This window comes from Sebastes fasciatus, chromosome 6, assembly GCF_043250625.1.
Source record: "Sebastes fasciatus isolate fSebFas1 chromosome 6, fSebFas1.pri, whole genome shotgun sequence".
NCBI classification, from domain to species: Eukaryota; Metazoa; Chordata; class Actinopteri; order Perciformes; family Sebastidae; genus Sebastes; species Sebastes fasciatus.
Window position 1 is genome coordinate 5245308 of NC_133800.1, and position 15439 is coordinate 5260746.

The 15439-nt window shown below is 41.5% G+C and overlaps 1 protein-coding gene across 2 annotated transcripts in view; it reads right to left on the reverse strand.

The window, feature by feature from the left end:
- gnb1l (guanine nucleotide binding protein (G protein), beta polypeptide 1-like) overlaps positions 1–15439 on the reverse strand; it is a 35408-nt gene that overhangs the window by 2029 nt on the left and 17940 nt on the right. For both annotated transcript variants that reach the window (XM_074637264.1, XM_074637265.1), the window contains one exon: positions 7616–7831. In XM_074637264.1, coding sequence (XP_074493365.1) covers positions 7616–7831 — 216 coding nt within the window. The remainder of the gene's footprint in view (positions 1–7615; positions 7832–15439) is intronic.

Here is a 15439-nt window from a genome sequence, read left to right on the forward strand (position 1 = left end):
ATATTTGCTTCATTTGAGTGTATGCGGAGGAAGAAGGAAGTTACCGCTTTTATTGTTGTAGTCTGAGTAACGGGACGTCATATCCGTTCCGTATCCGTCAAAAAACAAAACAAACTGCAGCGAGCCGAAATGAGAAAGTAGAAAACGCCGGAGGGTCTGCATGGATACGATCGGCACCCTCACATTTTAAATCCAAAGTGGTAAACACTACACATCCAGTAAAGAATGGAAACACTTTGGGTTTCACACATTGACAGGAACAGCAGAGCTAGAGATCACGGCTAAAGCTGCGTGCTAATTCTGTCAAGGACGGAAATGTTATCGTATTGTAGTAACATGCGGTCAAGTCGGCCGTCACTCTCATCTCTGTGGTCAAATGGGCCGACGCTACAACTGTAGAGCACCCATATACTGACATTTATGTTAAATGCATTAAAACGGCCCAAATGGAGCTGACCATGGATGTATAAAGAGAACGGAGCTGGAGACGGACTTGGCGAAGTTAGCGGAAGTATACACGTGTGACTATGTCCGGTTTTCAAATTACACTACATACACGCTGAAAATCAAACATTTTAATGTAATAATTCAGATATTTTAAGTAAAAGTCCCCGATTCAATTTGTTTCCCATCGTCTAGTGTTAAAAAAGTTAACAAAAATCGCAATAAATCATAATATCAAATCGCAATACTTGTCAAATCGCAATACTTAAAAATCGTAATACATATCGAATCACCACCCAAGTATCGTGATAGTTCCGAATCAGGAGGTGGTGTATCGTCCCAGCCCTAATGTTCATGCAAATAAGGAAACAAAAATAATCACACAAACTAATTAGGTCAGTGAGTCGATTAATCACTGCCGTCTAGGAAACTGAGGCCAACACAAACACCGACAGGGAGAGACTATCAGCTGATCTGATGACGGAGGTCCAAGTGTGAGGCTAGATGTCTGTTGAACCTGGCTGGAGACTCCTGGGACTCAATCATCGGCCATAAAGCATTACGGCACGAGGGCCGCGAGCAGATCTTTCCGCGTCCCGCTATTTGGTTTGGAGTTAGGGAGGCCTATTCTGGAAGCGGGGCTCGAGTTACCTTTGTCACAGTTTGCGAGAAAGAGAGAGAGAAAGAGAGAGAGAGAGAGACCCTCTTGCTGAAATGCTTGTTTGCCGAGGCCTTGTTGCTTTAAGCGCCTCTGATGAATTACATTCACACTGAAAGGTCTGGTCAGCGGGAGAAGAGACCCGATAAATACATTGTTGTAGCGTCTGCCTGCTAAAGATTAGCCACAGCTCCCTCTCCCTGTGATCTACGGTGTCCAAGGACTGTATCAATCTCTCTAAAAGGGGCAACAATCTGACATATTATAATAAATGGCGGCTAAGATCGCTATCTGAAGGGCCTGCTGTGATGGGCATTCCTGGGGAGCGAACGTGCTCTTCCTGCGGGCTAGGGATCTCTGCCGGACCAGCGGATGGGACACAAACATCTGGATATGGGAGCTGAAATCAAACTGGACAGCGTATAATTGACTTCATAAGCTGTGTCTAAGGAGACTAATGGCCTTGGATGGGAGGAGACGGTGGAGAATTTATCTGCATGCTCCTGTTCCGGGCAGGAACCATCCACAAGCTGCATGTGGAAGATATAAGCCAGGTACTCATAGCCCAAGTGGATAAAGTGGAATGCAAGGGAGAGAGAGAGAGAGAGAGAGAGAGAGAGCAGGGAGGAATGCCATTGATCAAAACAGAGTGAGAAAGCTAAGTTCAGAACAGGCAGTGATGGGATTTTTTGTTTTGTTTAGCAAACCATCGTCGCTGGCACCACTAGTGTGAAAGAGAGTGTGGCCGGTTAGACCAAACAAGCCAGATACACTGACACAAAGCAACCCGGGGGGGTGAAAGATTGTTTGGAGCTTTGTTATTACCTCAAGGAGTTGGTATGCCCCTACCTCTCTCCATCTGGTTTGCATTAGAGGCCTGATAATGATGGGTTTAAGTGTCTGTTTTTGTTTGTTTTGCTTCCCATAGTTTGTGTCAGGAAAAGGCATTTGTTTCATTAAAGGGTCAGTTGTAAGTGGTAAATGGTTAATGATGTAGTAATGGTCATTCAGCAGGGCTGGCTGGCAAACTGTTTGGACTTTTTCTACAGTCTGAGAAAGTAAAAAGAAAAGTGAGGAAGAAAAGGTCGTCCTTGGCTATAATATAAAATGAATGGTGCTCATGTGCAGCTACAAGCTGCCAGTGATCAGTGTTTACTCTGTGATTTCATGAGGCAATAATAGCGCTGAAACGATGAGTTGATTGACAGAAAATTAATCGCCAACAATTTTGAACGTTATTTATCAAATAAAAATTACAAACATGCTCATTATGCTGCATCATTCTGCTTGATAGAATTGTAAATGGAATATATTTCGGACTGTCAGCTGGACAAAAAATAAATTAATTTGAAGGCAATTTTTTTGAAAATTGTAATTTACTATTTCTGATATTTATATAGCAAATTCTTTGCATCAAGACTTTGTTTAATCATCTAGAACATCTCTCCCAATTCATTGTCTGTGGAGCAGCTCCACACTTTATACCCTATGACATCACAAGTTTGAGTTTTTGGACTCTAGTTTTTGGATTTGGGAGAGAGTTGTTCATGTTCACTAATATATTTTCATATATTGTCTTAGACCATATGAATAACATGTATATTTTTTGAAAATGGCCGTCGTTCCCCTTTAAGAGACCAGTCTTATTTTCTCTTTTGTATATTTACTATTGCTCCTTAATGAAGAAAAATATTTATTTATGCGACTTGATTTATCGATGGAATAATCGGTAGAATACTAAAATTATTGATAGGTGCAGCCCTAATACATTTTAGTTGCTGCCTGACAGTAATATTAGTTTTGGTCATATATAGCATCTACCCATGTTTTGATTAACACTGCAGCACAGAAAATACAGTTGTTTTTTTAGATATAGCATAATGACAGAGTAGAAAAAAGGAACGATTAATTAGCTGATTGATAGAAAACAACCATTTTAATAACCAATTAATCATTTAAAGGTGCAGCAAAACATACTTATTAATATTATATTCTATTTCTGCCAATAGCTCCCCCTAAATCTTACACACTGGACCTTCAAGTCATTTTCTAAAGGAATAGTTTGATATTTTGGACACAGCCAGGCTACCGGTTTCCCTGTTTCCCCAGTCTTTGTGCTAAACTAAGCTAACTGGCTGCTTCATATTTACCGTTCAGACATGAGAGTGTTAACGACAACAACAAACTCTCGGCAAGAAAGCAAAGGATCGTATTTCCTATTCTGGACTGTTGGTGAGACAAAAAAAAAGCTATTTAAAGTGTTCACCTCGGGCTCTTAGAAAATACACTGATTTTATAGAATAAATGACTAATCAATTAAATGAGAAACAATCAGCAGATTAAAGCTGCAAGAGGCAGAATGTATTTAGCATCATTGGGCAAAAAATCCATAATAACCTTTCAGCATATTATAATTTAAGTGTTCTGAGAGAAAACTAGACTTCTACTCGTGGCTCTGTTTTCAGGCTTTAGAAAATGTAGCCCTTGATGGCAGAATTTGGCCAATCACAGGTCATTTCAGAGAGAGAGCGTTCCTATTGGCTGTTCAATCAACGGAGGCAGCTGTCAATCACTCGCAAACTCCGATCAAACTTAGAAACAGAATCGATTCATATTTGACCTAGTTTGACCATTTGATCGGAGTTCACGAGTGATTGACAGCTGCTCAGAGACGACAAGGCTCCAGCTCGGCTCTGATTGGTTGTTTCCCTCTTGTCTGTGAAATCTTGCAGATACCATTAGGAGCACCGGAGGACACAGAGGCACATGATTTTTTTTTTCAGATTACCCGTCTCATGCACTACTGTCAGGATATATTGACCGTTTTATACAAACTTTTTTTGCTCTAATCGGCCTACTGCTGCTTTAACTCTTCTTTGTTCTTAAAAAGAAAATAGTGTGCTGTCATTGTAATTCCATGTTCTCCGGCAGCAGCATTGTTGTTCTTGCTTTCGGGCCACACCACTGCTGAACGAACACCAAGAAAACGCTGCTGACTTAAGCGCTGCCATTAACCAGGCCTAAATCTGTAATGAAATCCATTGGCTCTAACCGGGGAGTCTTGGCTCATTTTATTTGACACCCCATTTTTCTTCCCCTTGCTTCCTTACTATCTCATCAGAGACACAATCCGTCTTTGGGCTTCATCATTTTTTTTGTTTGAACACTCCTTCCTGGCCTGTGTTACAGCATGCACACACACACACACACACACACACACACACACACACACACACACACTCTGTCTCAACGCCAGCTTTCTCAGCTGTCAGAAGGCTACCAGCTCTGCTCAGCAGCTGGGCCCACTAGAGTTTTTGTGGGCCTACGACAGATCCAACACAAACTCACACTTCGGGATCCTCTTTTGTAGCATCTCACCGACAGAGGAGACGTTCAAAAGGAGCGTCCACTTGGCAGATCTCACTCAAGCCTTGCTCCACTTCTCTCCCCCGGCCTTCTCCTCCGCGGTCTTGGCACGGATCTTGGCGTTCACGCTCATCTACTGAAACGTCCCATCATCGCTCACTCACTCGAACCTAGCGGCTGGGAGGCTTTTTTTTTTCGCAGGTATTTCTGACACACCCTGTCCCTGAATCACACTTGGCAGCGGGGGAGATTACAGCCTTTTGTCACCTTGCCTGTCGGAGCTTGGCGCTGGCTGACGGGAGATGGATGTGTCAAACAGGCGAGCGGTCCCATTCAGAAAAGACAGAAGAGGAGGAGGAGGGGGGGGGGTTCTCAAAAAAGAGAGCCATAATTTCTATGACAGCAGCACATACATACATCAGTCCAATAGAGGTTGGGCCTGATATGACCTATGAATAATTCAGGTGTCATAGCAGGATTGGCTGACAGCTGCACGAATTCACAGAAGACACTATGTAAGTGATTTCTGGGGGGATGTGGGTAGTGAAGATGAGCGGCAGGAGTTCCACCTGCAGAGAACTGTCATCAGTCTCAGAAATAGCTTGCTGTCAGCCACGCTTGATTTACACTGCTAATCTTCCTCTGTCTATACCTGCTTTCTCCTTCTCCTGTCCGCGACCTCTGTCCTCTTCTTCCTACTGGAGGAACACGTCACCGCACTTGTCAGTACATTTGAGTGGCCGCCTAAATATATGTCCATCTGGCTTAACAGCTTGTAAACCCCAACACCCACGCCCTCATAATCTCACCCTGACACATTCCCAAAAATGTACGCTGGAAGGAAAGGAGAAAAAAACAAAAATGCTGAAGATGATGCTTTACTGTGATGATTACTATGTAAATATATCAGGCTATAGCCAGGTCAAACAGAAGATAAAGGCCTCTGGGAGCCATGTGTAATACATTAACCTCCATTCCTGAGGCTATCTGTCTTTATCTGGGCTTGATAAGCTCACTTCACAGCCCTTCAGCCTCACTAAATCATAACTGCACTGTGTTGTGTCACATCCAGTTTCCCCCTCCATTTCACAAAAAGCATCTATCTTCCTTGCCAGCCAGTTCCTCTATATTCAATGGTATCGCAAGGGTAATTTGCGGGGAAGTGGGATGCTGTGGCACTTATAGCCTCCTCAGCCTTTATTGCAGCCTCCCACTGTGAACTACTGTTCCCTTTACTGCAGATGTGTTTTTTGTTTGGTTAAGGGGCCTCCGAGGTTTTGATATTTTTATTACCTCTCACGGGTCGTCCGTCAGGACCCGGGGCCCGGGTCCGCCACCCGGCAGGTCCTCCCGCTCCCCCTTACTGCTGCCACACAAAAATACTTTTGTGGGAAGAACTGAGGATAGCTGTCTGGACGTCACACTGAGCTGCACTTCAGGATAATTTAAAAGCCCCCGTTGGATCTTTTCCCTCTCCTTGTGCTTTTTTCCTGTCGTCCTCATCCTGGATTACATGCTGAATCAATATTTTGTTGCTTGAGCAAAATAAACCAAATAACCACTCTCCTCCTGTTTTTGGTATATTGAATCAAATGTTTTTCTAGACACATTTTCGGGATGAAAAAATTGGGGCTTTGCAAATATTTCTAATTCAAGCATTCATTTGTAAAAAGCCTTGGAAAGAATAATACCCCTTGACTGTGCAGGAGTGTACTATGTCAGCCTCATGTTCCCTTCTGCTCTGATTCATGGGGGTTGGCTGCAAAATGGGAGCATTCCCTTTTGCTCATGAAATCAAGAGAAAATACAGCTTCAAATGAGGCGTTAAGTCTCTGAAGCGCTGGCTGTTATGTAAAATGAATTATGGTACAAAGCCGATGTGTCTCTTTTGGTGTGGCAGAAGATGCTCTGCCATGGGCTTTGGTTTATTTACTGTATGTGTGTGAGAATCGGTGATTTCAAGCTAAGTGTGCATCTTAATAGCATTCCGATCAAGAGGAATGTTGTAGTTGTTTTTGTTAACGACATCAATTTTCCTAATTTTGGGATGCGTTTTTTTTTATCCAAAACTATATATATTATCCAGGCCTAAAGTGTGACTATGTGTCAGTGTGTATGTGTGGGTGGTTTGAGTCTGGAGTGACAGCCTCAGCCCCGCCCTTGGCCCCTGGCCCTGCCAACGCTGTGTAACCAGCAGCTGATTTATGGCCCCCGGAGCCCTACTGAGCCTCTTCCTCTTTGGCCCCTGATGTTTTCCAAGAGAGCCTAAAGAAAGACAACTCTCCTCTCCTCCCATCTCCACCATTACCTTTTTTATAATATTTCATGGCATTTAGCTGACTCCTTTGTGCAACAATTAGTTAGCAGGTAGGGGGACATTACAGTGGTTACCCAACCAGGGTCACTTGTACCCCAGAAGGTGCTTCTGCAGTTGTCAAGGTGTACTTGGAAAGATTGCAGAATAACCACATCAACAACAACTAATTCAAATAGGTATTATGATTTGATTAAAAAAAATATATCGACACATTTAGTCAGCTGTAAAACCTGAAGTCATGTTGCGAACGGCAAGAATTAGCAAGCAAGCAGAGAAGTCTAAACAGTTAGCTAAATGTAATGGATGAATGGTTACAATAGTTATCTAAAAGTAATGCATAAATGGTTCAAATAGTTAGTTAAAAGTAATGTTTAAATGGTTACAATACCAAACTAAAAGTAATGGCTGAAGTAGTTAGCTAAAAGTGATGGATAAACAGTTAAAAAGTTTGCTTAAAAAATGGATAAATGATCGAAATAGTTAGCTAAAAGTAATGCAGAAATGGTTTAATGTCGAGCTTTGGCCACTCCACGGTAGTAGTACGAATACAAAATTGAAAAAGCCGACCTAAACATTGATATTTCAATTGTATGCAAAATGTATTGTAACAATATCTACTGAATACTGGCCTTCCCTAAGAATGCTTGTCCACATTTTACTGTGTATTGGTAGCTGTCATAATTAATAGTTTTAAATACGAGGTGAAATCATGATGGGTGTGTGGATGAATGGATGAACGGGTACATTAGTTCATCTGACAGGGCTGTGGGGGTTTGGGAACCACTGGACTAGACAACACAATATCCTCTCTAAGCCTGTTCTCTGCTGACCTGCAGGTTGTTCTGTCTGTCCAGCATCCAGGAGGAGAGTTCCTTCTCAGAGGAGCCAGATATGCCCCTCAGACGCTTGGTGTCAAAGGTCAAACACATGACGGGCTCTGGGTGGGCTTTGGCTCGGCTCAGCTCGGACCTCTGGGTTACGTCCCACAGCAACAGGGAACCGTCCTCGTATCCGGCCAGCAGGAGAGGTCCGGGACCCGAGTCTGGCTGGAAGTGAGGGAGGATGATAAGAGAAAAGGAGGAGGGACAGCGAGATGGGAAGAGAGAACACAAAGAGTAGTGAGGTAAGATGTGAGATGAGAGCTGTGTAGTAAAAAAAACCCACAGAAACCGCCGCGTGGTGCTGGAAGCTGAGCGGAGCAGAGGTTATCATTCTGGAAGCTCCCGCTGACACTCGGAAAGACGCTGTGGGCTCCATTCGTCAGCCTGCTGCTCTCTCTTTCCAACACTCCATTACACCACTCCTCACTTTGCTCCTCATCTATATTACTGAGCCTCAGGCCTCGCTGCCGGCACTCAGACAAGTAGTGAAGCAACGGACTGCAGAACCTACTGTTCATCTCAAAACTTGACTTATTGAACTCATTTAAAACCCAAATGTATTAGCCACCGTTAAGTGTAGTTTTTGATTGATATTTAGTTGTTTTTTTAATATTTTATATAAATAATAATAATATATAATAATAATAATAATAATAATGTATATGTGCAATGTTTTGGTAAATTTTATCTGTACCTATAGTTTTTCATCTATATTTTTGACTATGTTTTACTTTTTTTTGTTAAACATAACCATATAATGATATAGTAACTTTTACAATATAATGCTTAAATTTGCTATATTCTTACATTTACAGAGCTTTTTTTCATTTTTAATGGATTGTTTTATTATTATTTTATTATATTAGAATTTGAACACAGGGATTATTTTGATTGTTTATATCAACAAAAAAACAAAAAAAACAAAAGAAATAAAATACATGTTGCGGAGGCCCAGCACAACTAGCAATTATTCTAATTATCAATAAATATAGAAATTATTTTTTATCTATAATTTTATTTTTTTATTTTAATTAAACTTTTTTTTTAATTATTTTTTAATTATAACAATTTCCCAGATTGCTTCTTGTGTCCCCGAAATCAAATTACAATCATAGACAACAGAGAAAAGCATTGGAAAAGCTGGAACCTGAGCATGATTGTGAAACATTTGACATTTTAGCTTGATAAATTACTTAAACGATTAATAAATATGCATTCACTTTCTGTTGATCGTCTAATCGATTAATCAACAATTTGTTTTAACTCTACACACCCTTATGCATGCTCACATACTAAAACAAACTCATGCACAAAAAACACACTATACTGTAGTCTTGCTTCATCCCCATTTCACCCCAGGACGTTACAGATGCAGCCGCAATGTTTATGACTGGTGAAACCATCAGAGTAAATCTTTCACATCACATCACATGAAATGAAATGAAACCAGGTGCACAAACAGGCATCAGACGCAAAACCTTTAACCATACTACCTCTGGTAAATACGTACAGAGCAACGTGCACCAAGCACAAAATGTACAGTAGTTATATGCTTATACAAAGAGGAAAAATAAGCAGTGTAAAAATTATAAAAATAATCATGAATCGGTGTCTTCCCACTGTGGGGAGTCACAGATTGTAAATCACTTGTGTGAACGAGAACATAAAGGTGAACTGATAAAAACTGGGGGCTTCATATATCTTTGCATCGCCGTGGGGAAGAAAGGAAGGACAGAAGGAGAGAGAGAAGGGGAGACGGAGGAGAGGATAAAGAGAAGGAGGGAGGGACTGGTGAGATCTAACCTCCGTCCCGTTTTCCCGAAATCCCACAATTCTTCTGTGTACATAAACGCAGACGGTCCTACCTAGAACACACCCCTTCATATCCACATATCCACAATGAGTGTTATCCAAACAACAATTTAAACTTTTCCACGTTTAAAAGACTTCACACTGGCCTGTGGAACGACAGAAGACCTATGAATACACAGCATATATATATTTATACACTATGTCCTGACTCGTGCCTTTGCTCTAAAATACCATCAGGCCTTCAGCAAAAGCACTGCGCCCTGCAGAAGCGAGGAGGGAAAGAAATGTTTTCCATATGTGCGAGGGGGCCATGTCTGCCATTTTTTTTCATCCATCTTCAAGCCTTCTTCTCACTTAACGCTCAATATTTCTCTTCTTCCAGCTTTAAACAAATTATAGACAGAGTCGTGTATTCCTTCCAAACACATCAGCAAGGACGAACACTAAGGGATTATGAAAACAAATAAAAACAAGTGAAAATCAGTGGCCCCTGCTTGCCGGCAGGGCCCGGGCTAAGCGTTCCAGGCTTGGGGCCCACCGTTTCACTTAAGTGTAGGACCTCCTTGATTGATGATGTCATGGGTCAGAGGTCGGGGAACCCTGGGTAGACACCTAATTCATTATATCCTCCACAGGCCTTTCTACAAGAGGGCTCTCTGCTGGAGTGGGGCTGGGGCTCTGGGAGGAGATTCATCACCACAGAACAGCTGGAAAGACGGATGGATGGAAGCCGCTTGAAGAGGCAGGAGAGCGATGACGCTGGCTCGCCTCTAGAATGGCAACTAGTTGGGCCTCAACTTGTTAATAGTCATGCCATTTTTTTTCACAACTGTATTTATGGAGCACAATAGTGTATTCCATCTGTGTACATAATGTGTTAAAATGTATTTTGAACAATTACAGGAAATTCTGTCATTTCATCCTGTAAACTTCATTATTGACAATGCAACCATTTCGAGTCTATAGAGGCTGAAAGCTCTATTTCTAGATATGTGTCTCAAGCAGTTTGGTCACACCACCATGGTCCAGTTAGGTCACCAACATGGCCTCTAGGGGCGCTTTCACAAGCCAACATTTAGTCTGTTTTAATAGAACTCTGGTTCAACCCGTGGTGCGGTTAGTTTGGACGGTTGTGAACGCAGTAATCGTATTCTGGTGTGGACCAAATCAACCGGGCTCGGACCGTTTCCAAGCGAACCAAAACACAGGCTGCCTGTGCAGGTAAACAACAGGTTAACATGAGTGGGAGAGGACTGACTTCTGCAGAAGTTCGATGTTTGCTTGACATCTGGGCCTAAGAGAATATTCAGAATATGCTAAATAAAGTGAAACCTAACCAGACTGAATAGAAAACGAAGCAAAAGTATCAATTTCCCTATGATTCAGATTAGTCAAACAGACTATGACTTGTGAGAGTGCCCTACATGAGTCAAGACTCCAGGGGCTTTTAAACATTAAGTTTTTGTTAATTTCCTTCCTTTCTTCCTTTCTTCTTCTACAACAATCACATTTGGTAAAGAGGTTTAAAATCCCCCTGCTGCTGAGGCAACCAAAATACAAAGATGTAACCTATGGAGACACTAAAACAAGCTCTAACAAATAGGGACAACATAACTATAATTGCTGATGAATCATTAGATATAAATCAGTTTTAGTTCCTCCGGGTTCCCAGCTCAAGACAAATTCACTGCACACACAGAATACTGTGTTTTTCTACTAGGGCTGAGACTAAAGATCGTTTTCATTATCGGTTAATTTGCAGATTATTTCTCGATTAATCCGTTAATTGTTTGGTCTATAAAATGTCAAGAAAAAAACAGAAAAATTACATTTTCCTCAAGCCCAATGTCTCCTCTTCAAAATGTTTGTTTTGTCCGACCAACAGTCCAAAACTCAGTTATTCAATTCACATAAGACAAAGGATCCGATCCTTACAATCGAGAGGATAACAAATAATTGATAAATCGATTCAGCTCTATTTCTTAATTTATACAAAACATGTTTTTTTCTCCTTCCCAATTTCATTCTGAGCCAAACAATCAACAGACTTTCTATATGCCTCTACACTCGTCGTTCATTGGAAGCCCTTGAATTGAGCTGAGCTGAACTTTACTGCAGCGTGTTTATTAGATTTTGCATGACCAGACATCTCGAAGAAATAGAGAGCGCATTTGTCCCAGTAATTCAACTGAAATTAAATTTTAATTTTGAGATTATTTTTAAAAAGTGATCACTGTTAAATTTGTCACAAGAGCAAGGTACAGTAGAATGTATCAGGCCTGTGGGCAGATCACTGTTTTGAAAGGGAACTTTCTCTGGTGTAGACAATGGTTGTAGAAGTGAGGAGGAAAAGGAAGCTGCAACTTCTCAAAACAGTTCAGTTCCTGGCACAGACTAAATACACACATAATGACAATATTATGTCTTTTTAGACACTGATGCTTAGAATTTTTCTGATTACATGTAAATGTACAATTTGTGTATGGGTTAAATCTTGCCGTCAGTTATCATGTTATGCATTTACTTTTTTTTAAATTTGAATCAAGTCATCAACCTTTAATATAAGTACTAGGGCTTTCAAAGTTAATGCGATAACGCGTTAACACAAATTAGTTTTTTAACACATTATGCGATTTGTGATTTTTAGGTTGTAGCGGGCTCAGTTTTTTAAAGCTGAGTGAAGATACTGGTACCATATGAAACTAGAAAACCTAAAGAATCCATTGGTTCCAACCATGTCATATTAGCTTGTGTGAAGGAGGCTAAATAACGCTCCAAACTTGCGCTAAATTTTGGCGAGGAAAAACTGGCACGGTCATTTTCAAAGGGGTCCCTTGACCTCTGACCTCAAGATATGTGAATGAAAATGGGTTCTATGGGTACCCACGAGTCTCCCCTTTACAGACATGACCAATTTATGATAATCGCATGCAGTTTGGGGCAAGTCATAGTCAAGTCAGCACACTGACACACTGACAGCTGTTGTTGCCTGTTGAGGTGCAGTTTGCCATGTTCTGATTTAAGCATTTTTAAATGCTAAATGCAGTACCTGTGAGGGTTTCTGGACAATATTTGTCATTGTTTTGTGTTGATAATTGATTTCCAATAATAAATATATACATATATTTGTATAAAGCAGCATATTTGTCCACTCCCACGTTGATAAGAGTATTAAATACTTGACAAATCTCCCTTTAAGGTACATTTTGAACAGATAAAAAATGTGTGATTAATTTGCAATTAATCGTCATTAAATATTTTAATTGATTGACAGCCCTAATAAGTGCTATAACACTGTTACAGTGGCCCAGCATTTATTTAGAATACCTGTTATGTATTGGCACAAATAACAAAACATATTCATCGTAAAGGCCTCCACAAATACATGCTGAGCAACTCCCTCCATGCTAGCTAGCTAACTGCCATGTGTTGTACTGTGGCATTGTGTATTAGTGGATGTGTGCTATTTTATGTATATTTATCATATTATATATATTCATTTTTATGGATGTCATTTAATTCCATTTCTAGGATTTATTTTAAACATCTGGAAGAACTGCTGGATATTAGGCTTTTAGGCTAATTCTGGCTCATTTGCAGTTTTTTCACTGTAGATCAATGAGCGCTGTACCTGACAAATACAAATAAAAAACATAAATAAATAAAATCTAAATGTAATTAGAGAGAAAAATTTATTGATTTTATATTTCACAAACACTTGTATGTAATTTCATTATGTGGTAAGTCATGAACAACCCAGAGACCAACAGCTTGCTTGCTGATGTGGCCGCCGCAGGCCTCAGGCCGGCACTGCTTCTCAACATAAGGAACCAATCGTTTCCTCCGGTTTTTGTCCCGGTCCACCATGATGTCATGGCCACGAGGCAGCAAGGTGATGAGCTGAGAGTGATGGATATCTGTATAGGAACATTTCCTTTTCCCCGCCAGCCCCTGTTCACATTAAAAGCCTTGCACATCATACATCAATACTGTCCCCCTGGCCAAAGCCCCGCGCACGGCAGACCCACATGTGGAGGCACTTTCTACCTCCACGTCCGCTGCATTGTTCAGCGCTCCGCAGCCAATCAGAGAATCAGATAGTAAGCTCTGCCACCTTTTAGACATGAACTAAGGGCTGGGTGGGATTTTGCTGAAGGGAAGCTGAACTCGAGGAGAAAGTGCAGTTTAACACCGCGTTTAATCTTTTTCCCATAAACTCCAGCAGAGAGGGCTTAAAGGCCGACGATAAATCTGTTGGTGAGTCTGTCTCGGAAATAATGGAGGATAATCACTTCTCGTCTCAACGGTGGGAAGAAAAGATTGGGAGGGATGGTGAGAGGGAAGACGGAGAGAGGAGATAATTGTCAGTGGCTTCTTCCTGGAGTGTGTGTGTGATGGAGAGAGACAGGGTGGAGAGAGAGGACGACGGTTTCGGCCGTTGCCTCCTGCTGTGCGAGGTGAAGGAAGCAGCGGGTTGCATATGAGCATTTGATGTGAAAGACAAGATGAGCATTTTTTTTCTCTTATGACTGACGGACAGAATGTGTGGGTAGAGTTTCCAACCTGCCTGTGTGTGTGTGTGTGTGTGTGTGTGAAAGATGGTTTACATAAACACACACAGACTGGGTTTTCAGGCTCTTCCCGCCGCTTGGACCTCTCGAGTCAGTTGTAACTGATGAACGTGCCTCGGCCTTGAAAGGAATCAGCCTGAGATGATTTAGAATCACCTGGGCCCTTCGGCTTTGAAGTCAGACAGCTGCCTGTGCTGTATTACAATGATATTATATAATTTATAATGATATAATTGATCATTATGTTTCCTGGCACTCAACGCTGAGCAAGCATTGCTTCATAAATCAGATGATGAAAGGTAGGTGTAGCAGTGAAATCAAAGGGAAAAAGAAAAAAACACGATGTCAGCGTGCATTGTGAGAGACGTCTACATGTCTCTATAATAACCTCACAAACACAATGTCACCTTTATGGCTTCAGTTATTAAAATAACTCTAATTTGTATTACAGGAATACAGGACTGGATGTGCGTGGGCCGGCAACTCGCCTCACCCGACGATAAGCTGTGTTTTGATTTCTGTTGCCTGTAAACTGTGCAGCCCATAAAATGGATTCAAACCGTCCACATTCTTGCATAAGTCTAAACCTCAACTCTGCCCCAAACCCAAAGAGTTAATATAATTAACCATGAAAATAATTACAGGGTCTCCTTAATGGCTGGAAAATAAAACATTTTCGACAGCATTTACAAAACAGAAAGCAACTTTTTTTTTTTTCAGCTTGGATCAGATTGGATGTACAGCTGCAGGCTGATATATGGCTGTGAACCCGCGGCCCTTCCAAACGCTCTAATTACAGTGTTGGGACTCGCTGCCAGCTGAGAAGAAACGCTTGGAAAAAAAAAAATGGCCCGGGACGGGTTGTTGGGCTGTAAATCATGTGCCACGTCTCTCTCGTGTGCATTTTTGTTGACTTTTCTATTATTGCGTCTTGTTATGGGCTGCTGGCCAATCAGAATAAGGCAGGTAAGAATAGAAAATGTACCTCCTCTCTCCCTCCTCGTTTTAAATGGTAGAGAATGTCCCGTTTTTTTTTTTTTATAATGGCTGCCAAGGTGAACTCATTGAACACGTCGCTACTTTTTTGGGTTAAAGAAACAATACGTAGCACTGACAGCTGGCATATAAAATGGGTAACGGAAGTCCAAATTCAAAACATCGGAGCCGTCGCCCGTCCGCTCCTCTGGTGTGACTGATAGCAGTTAGCGCACGTTTTCGCAATTCGGCTACGCGTCTCGAATACTCGCTGCCTTGATAACCCAGCTGCACACGGACCACAGAGAGATGTCCCAAGGCTTTTCTGGTCGGGTAGAATCTAATGTTATGTTATCTCTGTTGATCCAGTTCGTTTGCTTGCTTCCATGTAGGGATGCACCGATCTGACTCAGGG